This window comes from Sturnira hondurensis, unplaced genomic scaffold, assembly GCF_014824575.4.
Source record: "Sturnira hondurensis isolate 20B ecotype Veracruz unplaced genomic scaffold, ASM1482457v3 Scaffold0008196, whole genome shotgun sequence".
Classification (NCBI taxonomy): domain Eukaryota; kingdom Metazoa; phylum Chordata; class Mammalia; order Chiroptera; family Phyllostomidae; genus Sturnira; species Sturnira hondurensis.
This window is the reverse complement of record NW_028080827.1, coordinates 329,576-342,178: the sequence shown is the minus strand read 5'-3', so window position 1 is coordinate 342,178 and position 12,603 is coordinate 329,576. Positions and strand designations below refer to the sequence as shown.

Below are 12,603 nucleotides of genomic sequence, written 5' to 3'. Positions count from 1 at the left end.
TACCTTTGAGCTTCCTGCTATGGGAAGCTGCCTTGAGACAAATTTCTAGTGCTTCAGCCTAATACATTTTAATCAACACACAGACAATAGGAACAGCATATTCCAAGGCTCTGAGTGGGGAAAAGTTTGAATAATTAGATTAATTTGAGTGGTCACATAATAAAATGATCTGGTCAGATTAAAGTATAATGAGCCTTCTTCATGCACAGCAGGTTTCCAGTCAGCTTTCTAGTGCCTTGCTTCTAGAGATGAGTGACTAGCCAATAGCACTGGAGAAAAACACTCTTAATATGAAAACAAACCAAAACAAAACAGAAACAGAATATAAGTTCTCAGAGGATATAGAAATAATTACAGGAAGAAATGAAAATTGGAGAGGGACTATAATCATTAGAGATGAAGAGGATATTGAACAAAAACAGAAGAGCTATAAAAAACAAATAGAGAATAATAAAGAGTTCTTGGAACTTAAAAATATGACAGCTGAAAGAAAATATCAATAGAAGGGTTGGAAGATATAAGTTGAAAGAACATTCCAGAAAACTGGGCAAAAAGTGACAGGTAATAGGAGAGGGGGAAAAAGAAAATTATAGAGTCAATTTAGGAAGGTCTAACATCTGATTTATATGTGAGTTCCAGAATAAGAGGAAAGTAAAACAGAAATGAGGGGACCCACTGAGTTCTAAGCACAAGGAATGAGAAAAGATCTACTACATATCAGACTACTAGAGTCAAAAGGAAGATCCTAAAGGCTTCTGAGACATAAAATAGGTCATATATAAAAGATGGATAATCAGAATGACTTCAGACTTGTCAGCAGTACCACTGGAAGCCAGAAAACAATGGAACAATGTCATTAAATATCTAAAGAAAAATAATTAGCAAACCAGACTTTTTTTTTAACCCAGCCAAGCTATCAATTAAGTATGAAAATGGAATAAAGGGATATGAAATCTCAGAAGAACTTATCTACCATGCACCCCTTTCAGGAAGCTATTGGAGATGTACTCCACCAAAATGAGAGAGTAAGCAAACAAACTAAAGTCATAGAAACCAGGAAAAAGTGTATCCAACCTAGCATATAAGGGAAGAATATCCCCTGATTGCTGGTGAAGGATCGAAGGACAACAGCTTTGCAGCAGGCTTACAGAGCAACTATCTCAGTTTGAAGCAGGAAGATGAAAGGCTCTGGAGGCATATATCTAAGAAAAAATGGAAATAAAATTGATAAACTATTTGATTATATTTGAACATACTAAAAGGAGATTTCTAGAAGAGAATGTGAGAATTTATAAGTACATAAATAATTAACTGAACAAACTAAAAAAAGAGAGATAATTATTAATTTCAGGGAGAAACCGTACAAGAAAGGAAATGCAAATAGTACACTAATTGTCACAGCTTGTAAATAACATTTACACACTCATAAGATGTAAACATTCAATACCGATCTAACAAAAGTAACATTGGAGATAGAGAGAAAGTACATGCATATTCATGGGAAGGATGAGAGCATTAAGTACTCATATTAAAAAATAAGTCATGCCCTGACTGGTGTGGCTCAGTTTGGTAGGGCATCACCCTACAAAGCCAAAGGTCGCCAATTTGACTTCCGGTCAGGGCACATACCTAGGTTGCGGGTTCATACAAGTTGGGGCACATACAAGAGGCAACCAATATATGTTTCTTTCCCACATTGATGTTTCTCTCCCTCTTTCTCCCTCCCTGCCCCTCTCTCTAAAAATAACTAAACTCTTAAAAAAATAAAAATTGGTGGATAACATGTGATACCTAAAAACCCAGAAATGGCATGATATTTAGAAAAATCAATAAATGCCAGAACAAACAGCTAAAAGAGCTGTAATCCCCTTTAAGCATTGGGAAATAGAATGGGATAAGGGTTACTATTTTTCATTGTAAATCTTATATAAAATATGTATGTACATGTGTAACTTCCATAAAGACAAATAAATAGTTAAAAACCCAATCATGATAATGAATGAATTAGCCTAAGGGGACAGAGTAGAATTAGAAAGAGGTCTCAGTACTGATCTCTTAGGGATTTTTCATTTGCCGTCCTCCTCATCTCTTCCCCACCCCCAAATCTCACTCCCAGTAAGCCATATGTTTGGGTTGAGAGAAGAAAGTGTTGATAGAAAGAAAAACATGAACCTCCAGGAACAGATCCAGAAACAAAGATACCCAGGACAGGAAAAAACTGCAGAAAGAGCATGGCTAGAGTTATCCCCATAGGAAAGGTAGCCCTGCATTGGGAGCAAGTTCTAAGTCCTAGAAGACCCAGGGCTGGCTGAGGCCTCCATTCTTGAAGAGCAGCTAACTATGGATCAGGAAATGCCTGAGGAGGGGAGCTAAAGCACTTTAGCCCTTTGCCTTGATGACGTCTCATTCCTGACCACTAGTGCTCCTGAATAGCTTCTTGCCTCCACCTAGCACTTCCTCCCTGTTCTACCTACCTTTGTAAACATATCATGACCAAAAGTGAGGTCTCAGAGCAACACTTTCTGCCAGATACTTCTGCTTCTCCTTTGGTTCAGATGAATTGCATTTGCATTATGCAGGCATTCATCAATTCTATCTTCTTTCCTATCCTTTGAGAGAGACCAGGGGGACAAAGCAAGTTTCCCTGACAGTCTCCAATCCTTCCCAATTCCATTTCTCTCCTTTGCTTCCCACTCCGTCCTTACTAAAACCCCAGCTACTGCACAGTCCTGTCAACCATCTCTCCTGTAGCAATCTATTTATCTGTTCCCTTCAGGTGTTCCTTTTCTAGTACTCGCTTGGCCCTTGTGATAGAAGTTTAAAGGCAAAGAGCTGATACGTAGTAGAGTTTGGGCTACTCTGCTGGAAAATATGTATGGCCCTACTCTTGCTAGGCTCAAGATGGGGTTTCAAGTTCTTATGCCAGGGCAATTTGTTAAAGTGTACCCTCAATGCAGCAGCATCAGAACTGTGGGAGAGCATCCAGGTCCCAGCAAAGTGTACTCTCTCAAAGTGCAGAGTGACACTCCAGAGCCACAGAGATGCAGGGCTAGCAGACTGATAAGAATGAGAGAAACATTCCCATGTTTGAAGGATGAATGCTTAGTCCAAAGCATGTAGTAATGAGGAGGATGAGGGAAAAGGGATGAGAAGACCCAAAATAATAACTATAAAAATAGGTTTGCAAGTATACCTGGAAGATGTCTTTTTACTCTTCTTCCATATATTGATGCAGGGCCTGTCCTGATGTAAGAGAGTATAGGCTGCTGATGTGGCATGATGTTGTAAGTTGGAGGACAAGCACAGGCTCTAGAGCCAGGTGGCCTGAGTTCAAATCCTAGCCAGACCACTCAGAATTTTTGTGTGTGTCATGGACCCCCCTTCTCACAGTAATGTTTTTAGATACATTTTGAAAAATATGGTGTTTTTACACTCATGTTCATTAAAGCATTATTCACAATAGCCAAAAATGGAAGCAATCCAAGTGTCTATTGACAGATAAATGGACAAATAAAATGTATATACAAATGTATACAAGGTCTGTCCAGCAAAGTATCCAGCCACATAATATGAAGAATAGAGACATTTATCGAAAAAGATAGAACCATTTATATAGAGCAATAATACCTCAGTCCCCTTCAAAGTAGGCACCTTGGGACCTCATACAGTTCTCCCGATCAACATCAGTTGTTCCATTGTAGTTTCCTGTATCTCATCAATGGTCTGAAATCTCTTGTCTTTCAAAGGGTGACTTTAGTTTGGAGAAAAGCCAGAAGTTGCAGGGCACCAAATCTGGGCTGTAGTAGGGACTGAGTTACCTGGGTGATATAATGTTTCACCAAATATCTCTGCACAAGATGTGATGCATGAGTGGGCATGTTGTCATGATAAAGCTGCCAATCACCAGTTGCTCATAGCTGCAGCCTTCCAAATCATCTGAATAGTTTCCATGGAAAAGTGTTCAAGCTTAATGCAAAATTTAATGTAGATTGGTTGCTCCACTTGCTCACTCATTTTGAATGTGACAGCTACACAACATACATGCTCACTCAATGGTGTCTACCACCCCCAGTGACTAGTACAGTGAAGTCATCACTGTTCACTCATGAGCATTCCAGTCCATTATCCTTGGCTGCCAGGTTACAGCAATATCGGGCAAACTGTCCTCATTATGTTAATAATGGCCGGACTCTTTCTGGACAGAGTTTGTCGTTATAAGCAGTTTTATTGAGACAGAGTTCATATATCATAGAATTCACACATTTGAAATGAAGTGTACAATTTTAGTGGTTTTTAGTATATTCACAGATATGAGCAACAATTACCACTGTCAATTTTTAAAAACTTTCATTACAATGGTCAATGTTTAATCTTCATTTTACTTGGCCTATCAACAACAGCATTTTACATAGTTGATCAATCCCTTTTTAAAAAAATTATTTTATTTTAAAGATTTTATTTATTTGTTTTTAGAGAGGAGAAGGGAGGGAGAAAGAGAAAGAGAGAAACATCAGTGTATGGTTGCCTCTCACACAGCCCCAATTGGGGACATGGCCTGCAACCCAGGCATGTGCCCTGATTGGGAATCAGGGCCTGTGACCCTTTGGTTCCCAGCTCACGCTCAATCCACTGAGCTACACCAGCCAGGGCCAACCCCTTCTCCTTGAAACATTTTCTTCACTTCACTTTCAGGACATCACACTGTCTTGGTGTTCCTGGTGTTCCTTCTTCCTCACTGGCTATTCCCTTTCAATTGGCTTTGCTTTTCTTCACCCTGACCTCTTTCCAGAGATTCAAGTGCCCCAGGGTAGAATTCTTTAGGCTTTTCTCTGTTTTTCTGGATGATCTCAGCCAGCCTCATGGCTCTGAATACCATCTGTATATTTAGTTTCAAAGATGTGTCTTTAGAGACCAAAGCTAAAACTATCCAGACCCTTGTATTCCCAATTAATGTGAAAGTTGGACAGTGAGGAAGGCTGAAAGGTAAAAAATGATTCACATGAAAGTTGGTGTTGGAGAGTGGATACCCTGTACCAACAGAAAGATGAACAAGTAGTCACTAGAGCAAAGTAAGCCTGAAAGGTCACTGGAGGCAAAAATGACAAAACTGAAGTTGTCCTACTTTGGGCACACCATGAGAAGGCAGGGTTCTCTGGAAAAGGGAATAATGCTTGGGAAAATTGAAGGCAACAAGAAAAAGGAAGATCAACTGTGAGAGGGATTGACTCTTTGAAAGAAGCCATAGGCATGATTTTACAGGAGCTGCGTACGGCTGCTGAAGACAGGACATTATGGACATCACTCAGTGACAGGGTTGCCAGAAGTTGGAACTGACTCAATGGCACATAACACACACACACACACACACACACACACACACACACACGTTTAGTACTACCAAGTTTACACCTCTAGCCCAGACATCTTCTACCTCCAAATCTGTGTGTCTAACTGCTTGCTCTACATCCCCATGTGGATTCTACTAGACAACTCAGCATATTCAGAACTAACACTGTTCCACATGCAGTCTTCCCCTTCTCAGCTGATGACAATTTCATCTTTCTAGTTGTTCTGGCCAAAAACCCTACAGTTATCCTTAACAACATTTATCTCTCACATAGCACATTCAATCCATCAGGAAATCCTCTGTCCTCAAGATATCCAGAACCCTATCCCTTCTTCTACCTGCTCTGTTATTCCCTAGTGCAAGCCACCACCACCTCTAGCTTGGATTACTGCAATAGCAGCCTCCTAACAGGTCATATTGTTTTCATCCTTATCCTCCTAGTCTATTCTTAACACAGGAACCAGAGTGATCCTTTTAAAATAGAAGTGGCTTCATATTACTCCTCTGCCCGAAACCCTGTAATGACTCCCAATTTCATTCAAAGTAAAAGCCAGTCTTTACAATGCCCATAAAGCCCTCTATGACCTAATACCCCCTGTTCCTTACCTTCCTGACTTCCTCTCTTACTACTTCCCCGCTCACTCATTTTGTTCTGCTCACACTGACCTCAATTTTTCTTCAAACACTCCAGGCACACTTCTGACTCACAGAGTTTGCACTGGCTAGACTCACTGTCCGAAAAGCATTTCCTCCAACTGTAGAGCTTAGCCAATTCCCTTGCCTCCTTTAGGGCATTGCTCAAATTTCTTCTTCTCCAGAAAGCCTCTCTCATCACCTTACTTAATATAGTATCAACCCTCTCCACCCTCATCTACTTTCTCCTCCTCCACTTCTAAACTCTCTAACCTTGCTCTGTTTTTTAATTTTTTTATATAGCACTTACCACCTTTTAACATACACTATGTTTTTCATTAAATTTATTGGGCCAAATTTTGTTAATAAGATTATATAAGTTCCAAGTGTACAATTCTATAATCCATTATCTGTCTAGTGCATTGTGTTTACCACCCAAACTCTACTCTCATTCTGTCACCACTTATTCGACCCCCTTTACCCTCTTCAACTCCCCCCCACATCCTATACTTTGTGTTTATTTCTTAGGTGTGCCTCCCTCCCACTGGCATGTAAGCTCTCCCAAAGCAAGAATCTGTTCATTGATGTAGCCCAAGGATCTAGTACAGAGTAAATGTTCAATAAAATATTTGTTGAATGAATAAAAGAAAATACGGACAATAATATCTGCTATAAAAAGCTACTGTAAGAATTAAGTAATGGACAAAGATCCTGACACCCAAAGGAAACACCCAACACATAGATCCCCCACCTCCCTTCCTCAAATATCTTCCCCAGTTGCCTCCTCTTACAGCAGTGCTCCTTCCTTCCTCTCTGGGAAATTTCACCATTCTAGTCTGTCCTTTTATGTTAAATCCAGGAAAATCTAGTAAGAGGCCACAGATGTCATCTGAAAAAAAAAAAGGAACCCTGGGAGACCAGCTTTACTCATTGCCACAACTGTTTATCAAATTAGCAAATTGTCACCCAGGGAAGTAGAGAGCCCTGAGGACATGGGCCAGTACATGTTTTTGTTGTTGGTTTGTTGCACTGATTTTAAAGTCAACTCTATTAAGGTATAATGTACATATATTAAAATATAAAATTTTAAGTACAATTTGATGCGTTTCGACAAATGTTTAAGTATAGTTAATTTGACTTGGGGTGTGGGGTATTAAGGTCACCTGGGATTATACATGTTTAGAGATTTAGCAGAGGGAGCCTGGTTAGAAAAGAGATCACCACTAGGGGTCTTGGGAAACATACCCAAATGGGGAAGAGTGGAAATACCAAGGGCCGACCTGAGACTCGTCCTGGGGTCCCACTGCACCAGGGTCTGGACCTTCGGAAAGTCTGGCAACTTCATGGCACCTCTTCATCCTCCTCAGGGAGTGGGCCAATTCCCTTTCACGTGTTTCACGTGTTTAGGCCAGGAGGGGCAATAGGGGACTGAATTCTCCCTCTCCTTTGCCCTGCAGTTCTTCTGCCATCACCCACGCTCCCCCACCGGTGGGGGGCGTTCCAGCCCGCACAGCGAAGCTTCACCGCTGCCACGACCCTTGACGAGGCCAGTTTTCTCTCCAGCTTTAGTTAGAAACCCGTTTCGGGTCTGCCTGAGTACCGCGGGCCAAAAAAAAAAAAGTAAAAGTGTTGCGGCAGGTGCTGGAGTAGGGAATTCCCCCTTGAGCCAGCCATCCCCTAGACCCTGGGGGCTCCTGGCCTTCCGAGTGCCTAGCAACCACCCCTCTGCTTCTGCTTCTGGGAGGCTTCTCTCCCACCCCTCTGCGCCTAGAAGCCTCTGGAGTTCGCAGGTTCAGCATCACTTACAGACAGCAACACTGAGTTCCTCCCTAGGTTTCCCCAGATTGGCTGGGGAAACTGAGGCAGGACTGGAGATTCTGGGTGAAAGAGTCTGAGGCTGGCCGCAGCCTTTCCCCCGGGAACTGAGAGAGTCCCTTCCGAAAGCCTAACGAGGTGCCCGCCAAACCGAGAAGAATCCGCGGGGGTTTGCGCGGACTGTGCGCGCTTGAGAAGCACCGCCCACACGGCTGGGAAACCTAGGGAGCAGCGGTGACTGTGGGTGGGGTCGGAGGTGGGGTCCTGGCTGGAGGCGGGGCCGACCTGGGCTACTGGCTGTGCAAGTCTAACCCTGCAGAGCGAAAGTAGTGGTGGTGGCCCTCGCCTGTGGCTCGGGTTCTGCTTGTGCTCGACCTCGCGGCTATGGCAGGACCTCAGGAGTTTCTGAGTGGGAAGCTCCGGCTCTGCTTCACCCCAGCTGCCCAGACCAGTCTCTTGCTGCTCAGGCTCAACGAACCGGCGTTGCAGGCGCTGCAAGAGTGTCAGCGTCAACAGGTGCGGCGGCCCCGGACCCCACCTTTCCTATCCCCTACCCCTCTGGACATCAGGCCTCAGCCTGAGACCCTGACGAAAGGACCTGCGTATGGGAAGCGGCTTCCCCACTTCTCCAAATGAAGTCCATGAGGCAGGTCCCTCCAGGCACTCGACGCCAGATCCAGATCCTGGGGACGCCTCTTCACTTGCGCTTAGCTTGTGTCTGTGCTCTCCCTGCAGGTTCGGCCAGTAATCGCTTTCCAAGGCAACCGAGGGGTAAGCACGGACCTGGGCTCTGAACTGTGTGGGGTGCGGGGAAAACAGACTGGCGCCCAGGGAAGGTGAGGGAGTCTGAGAGCAGTCACGGTCTGGGGAAGTTCCTGAGAAATGAACCCTGAGTGGAGTGAGGGGGCTGCTGGGGTTGTGGTCCCAGGAGGCTGCGGTTGAAGAAACTGTGCTGTGTTAGCCTCCTGGGAACTCAGGCCCAGCTGCACCTGGTGTGCTAACGAGTCTCGCGGGACCCATCTTGTCTTAGGCTGGCTCAGAAAGGAATGGCATTGGCAGGAGGGGGAAGGGCTAACTTCATGGGGCTTATGGTCTCTTTTCACCCCAGTATCTGAGGCTCCCAGGCCCTGGCTGCTCCTGCCTCTTCTCCTTCATAGTGTCCCAGTGTGGCCAGGAGGGCCCTGGTGGTGGTGGCTTGGACCTTGTGTGCCAACGCTTAGGCAGGTAAGGGGGAACAAACAGGTAGCAGGTGAAAAGGGGTTTGTGGTAAGTCCAGGAAGGGGACGTCCAGAGGTGCTTTAAAAGTTCTCCACCCTCCTGGTTTATTTTTCATCACCCCTTTCCAGATCTGGACCTAACCGCCTCCACTGCCTGGGCCCACTCAGGGAACGCCTCACTATTTGGGCAGCTCTGGATTCTATCCCAGCCCCATCTTCAGTTCAGGGACACAGCCTGCCTGAAGATGCCAGAGATCCTGAGAATTGGCAGAACATGGGAGACTATTCTGGAAATGCAGCCTCACGGTCACTGATGGCACTAGAAGAGGTGAGGCCAGAAACTGCAGGGAGTTAGGATAAGGTGGGGCAAAGTGTGAAGCCCAGGTAGCCAATTGTCCATGACACTTTCCCTGCCAGGTGCCAGATCCACTGGCAAGTAGCCAAGAACAGGCACTCCCAGGATCCTCGAGGGAACACATGGCACAGTGGGAAGTGAGGTACTTGGGGCAGGGTGGGACCACCCTGGAAAGTCCTGGTGTCCTCCTCCGCACATCTCCACCACGCAAATGGTACAGGAAATCGAGTCCTACCTCCTACCCTCATCTTCATCTCTCTCATTCCCTCTTCAAATATCCTAGGAACCAGACCTGTCTTCCAAACAGAGGACCTGATCAGGCACTGCCTTCCTCTGCTAGCCAGAAACATCTGGACAAAGTAAGCTGTAATAGCAGGAGTTTTTCAGCCCTGGCTCAAGTGACTCAGTTGGTTTGGGTTAGTCCTCTAAGCCAGAAAGATCGTGGGTTTGATTCCTGTCAAGACACATACTTAGGTACCCAGTCAGGATGCATGAGACCACCAATTGTTTTTCTCACATCAGTGTTTCTCTCCCTTCTTTCTGAAATGAATAAGCATGTCCTCAGGTAAGGATAAAAAAAGAAAGATTTGTCCAGACTGAAATATAAAAACTGGGAGATTTCATTCTTATGGTCACAGAGATCAGTATACGGAAAGAGAAAGAACAGGAGGCTTCTGACATACTGGTAGTGTGATGGAAGTATTTTCCCCAACAGAAGCGTCCAGCGCCTGCAGCTACTATAGAACTGAAAGGAAAGAGGCTCAGGACTCTGCCTCTAGCTCCAAGTCCCTTACAAGGGCTGCCTAGTCAGGACCTACAAGAGGGAGACTGGGAGCCAGAAGATAAACACGAAGACATGGGCCCCAGGCTTGCGCACAGTCCCTCAGTGCAAGCAGGTAAGAGTTAAGAGGAGTATAAAGCTGCCACAGTGAGGGAAAAAGACAGATAATCACTTCCATGTCTTCTTGTTGCCTTCATAGACTCTGAATCCCCAAGCCCTGAAGAGGTACCAGATTACCTCCTGTGAGTTCCCTGCCATTTCTGACTTTATCAAGCTTTGTGCATGAGATCTTAACATGCACTTTCTGGGAGCTGGGAGCCTTGGGGGTGGGGGGATACTAAAACTGAGGGTGATAATTTAACACTCTGTTCCTGGCAGGCAATATGGGGCCATCCACAGTGCAGAACAGCAACATGCTTATGAGAAGGATTTTGAGACAGATTATGTTGAATACCGCATCCTGCATGCTCGAGTTGGGGCTGTAAGCCAAAGGTTCACAGAGCTGGGAGCAGAAATCAAGAGAGTTCAGCGAGGAACTCCAGAACACAAGGTAAGGACTGGACCTTGGCTCGTGTTCCAGCTCTACTGTCCATAAACTCCTTGCTAACTGCCCATAAACCTGTTTGTTTAGTGACCAAAGTGACAAGCCAGCCTGTTTTGAGAGAAAAATTATTCTGTATCATTTGGTAGCATGAGAAGGAAGTTACTTCCCTCCCTTAGCAGACCTGGAGCTTTTTCAAGGTTAAACTTGGTGCTAGCATTTTCTTTGTTTCAGGTGCTGGAAGAAAAGATAGTCCAGGAATATAAAAAGTTCAGGAAGGTAAGAATAGGTCTGGGAGTGGTAGCAAGGGTAAAAATGGATTTTTTTTGACACGATGCTTTTTCTCTTCAGCGGTACCCAGGTTACAGGGAAGAAAAGCGTCGCTGTGAGTACCTGCATCAGAAATTGTCCCACATCAAAGGTCTCATCCTGGAGTTTGAGGAAAAGAACAGGTGCAGCTGAAGCAGTATGCAGTGAGATATGAAGGGAAAAGCAGCTAAAAACTAAAGAAGAGTGCAACTACTCGTTATTGCAGAGTCCGTGGTGCAAGTAGGAGAGCTGCTCTAGGTTAAGGTTTTATTTTCATTATTGCTGTATTTTAAATTTTAGAGTGTGGGCACAGCACCAGCACCCTGATACTGTGCCCAGAAAACTAGGAAAAGCAGCAGAGGCTTGGCTTCTTCATCTGTAGTTCAGCCAAGTCATTTTCAAATCCTGAGAAAGGACACCACTTCCAGGACAAGATACCTCAAGGACATTAGAATTCAGCCTGGTAGTCTCCCCGACAAAACAATAACTTTTAAGAACTTGTAATACACCTAGATATAATGGGAAGGGCTTGGGGTTGTACCCATGTACCGAAAGTGAATTCTCTTACAAACATGGCTAAAAATTAAAACCATCTCTGTGTCCTTTGTACAAATCTGTTTTCCTTACATCTTCCAAGGCAGTAGTTCATACATCTGGCTGTCTGAACCATTTCTGGGCTCTCTAAAAATTAGATCTTCAGATCCCAGCTCAAGTCTTGTGAATTAGAATCTCTAAGATTATGGTTAGGCTTCTTTACTTCAAAGCACTATGGATGATCCTGTACACATTTTGCTATAAGGCTCTACCAAATCCGTCTTCTAATTGACATCTAGAAATGACAGCAAGAATAGAGTTCTCCTTTTCTAAACATTGAGGTTGAAGATCACCATCGGGGCTCCTACCTGGAAATATGCAGTGACTGAAAACTACAACTATGGATATGATTTGGATTTACTCATAAAAAGAGGGGAAACAGTTCACTTCATTCTTCTTTATCGCAGAAGAAAGTGGATGCTTCACTCACACCAGGATAGTGCCTTTCCCCATCCACTGGAAAGTTAATAGGCCACACCCTGGGCTTTGGGGGAGAAAGGGAGCTGCACCCAACAGTGTAATTCCTGAAACAACTTGGATGGAATCCCAACCTGATGCCACACCCACACAGGGCATTTCTGCACAGACAACAGACCTTGGGAGGTATAAACACACTCAGCTGCATGACCAGGATATACAGCTATCCATCCTTAAGGCACAGACAGGGTCAGAAACAGAACCCAATAGGAAAGGTTCCTCTGTTCTAATTATGAAGCTAGGTGTCTGGGCAATAAACATCTAAGGACAGAGAGAGACAAAATTTGGAAAGGATTTATAGGCGATTAACTGTGGACCCAGACAGTTGGTCTACAACTGTACTAACCAATATGGTAGCCACTAGACCCAGATGTGACTACTGAAAATTTAAAACGTAGTTCCTAGCCACATTTCAAAGCTCAGTAACTACATGTATTAGACAATGAAGGTTGCAGAACATTTCCATTATCGCATAAAGTTCTATTGGACAGTGCTGGTCTAGTGAACCACTGGCTTCCCAGCTCATGGAAAAAA

The 12,603-nt window shown here is 44.4% G+C and overlaps 1 protein-coding gene across 1 annotated transcript; it reads left to right on the top strand.

Moving 5' to 3' along the window:
• The first annotated feature begins 8,079 nt into the window (after positions 1-8,079).
• ELL3 (elongation factor for RNA polymerase II 3) lies at positions 8,080-12,586 on the top strand. Its single transcript, XM_037054496.1, has 11 exons — positions 8,080-8,311; positions 8,531-8,566; positions 8,904-9,019; positions 9,142-9,340; positions 9,430-9,509; positions 9,651-9,726; positions 10,083-10,263; positions 10,348-10,390; positions 10,527-10,698; positions 10,924-10,968; positions 11,041-12,586. The coding sequence occupies exons 1-11, from the start codon at positions 8,180-8,182 to the stop codon at positions 11,149-11,151; spliced, it is 1,191 nt and encodes a 396-aa protein (XP_036910391.1). The 5' UTR covers positions 8,080-8,179; the 3' UTR covers positions 11,152-12,586.
• Positions 12,587-12,603: the final 17 nt, after the last annotated feature.

What these genes read in the sequence shown, in the direction of transcription:
- ELL3 (XM_037054496.1), top strand. Translation starts at nt 8,180, where the DNA reads ATGGCAGGACCTCAGGAGTTTCTGAGTGGGAAGCTCCGGCTCTGCTTC. An exon ending in AAGAGTGTCAGCGTCAACAG is followed by an intron (nt 8,312 to 8,530) that starts GTGCGGCGGCCC and finishes CTCTCCCTGCAG; the next exon opens with GTTCGGCCAGTAATCGCTTT. An exon ending in CACTGATGGCACTAGAAGAG is followed by an intron (nt 9,341 to 9,429) that starts GTGAGGCCAGAA and finishes TTTCCCTGCCAG; the next exon opens with GTGCCAGATCCACTGGCAAG.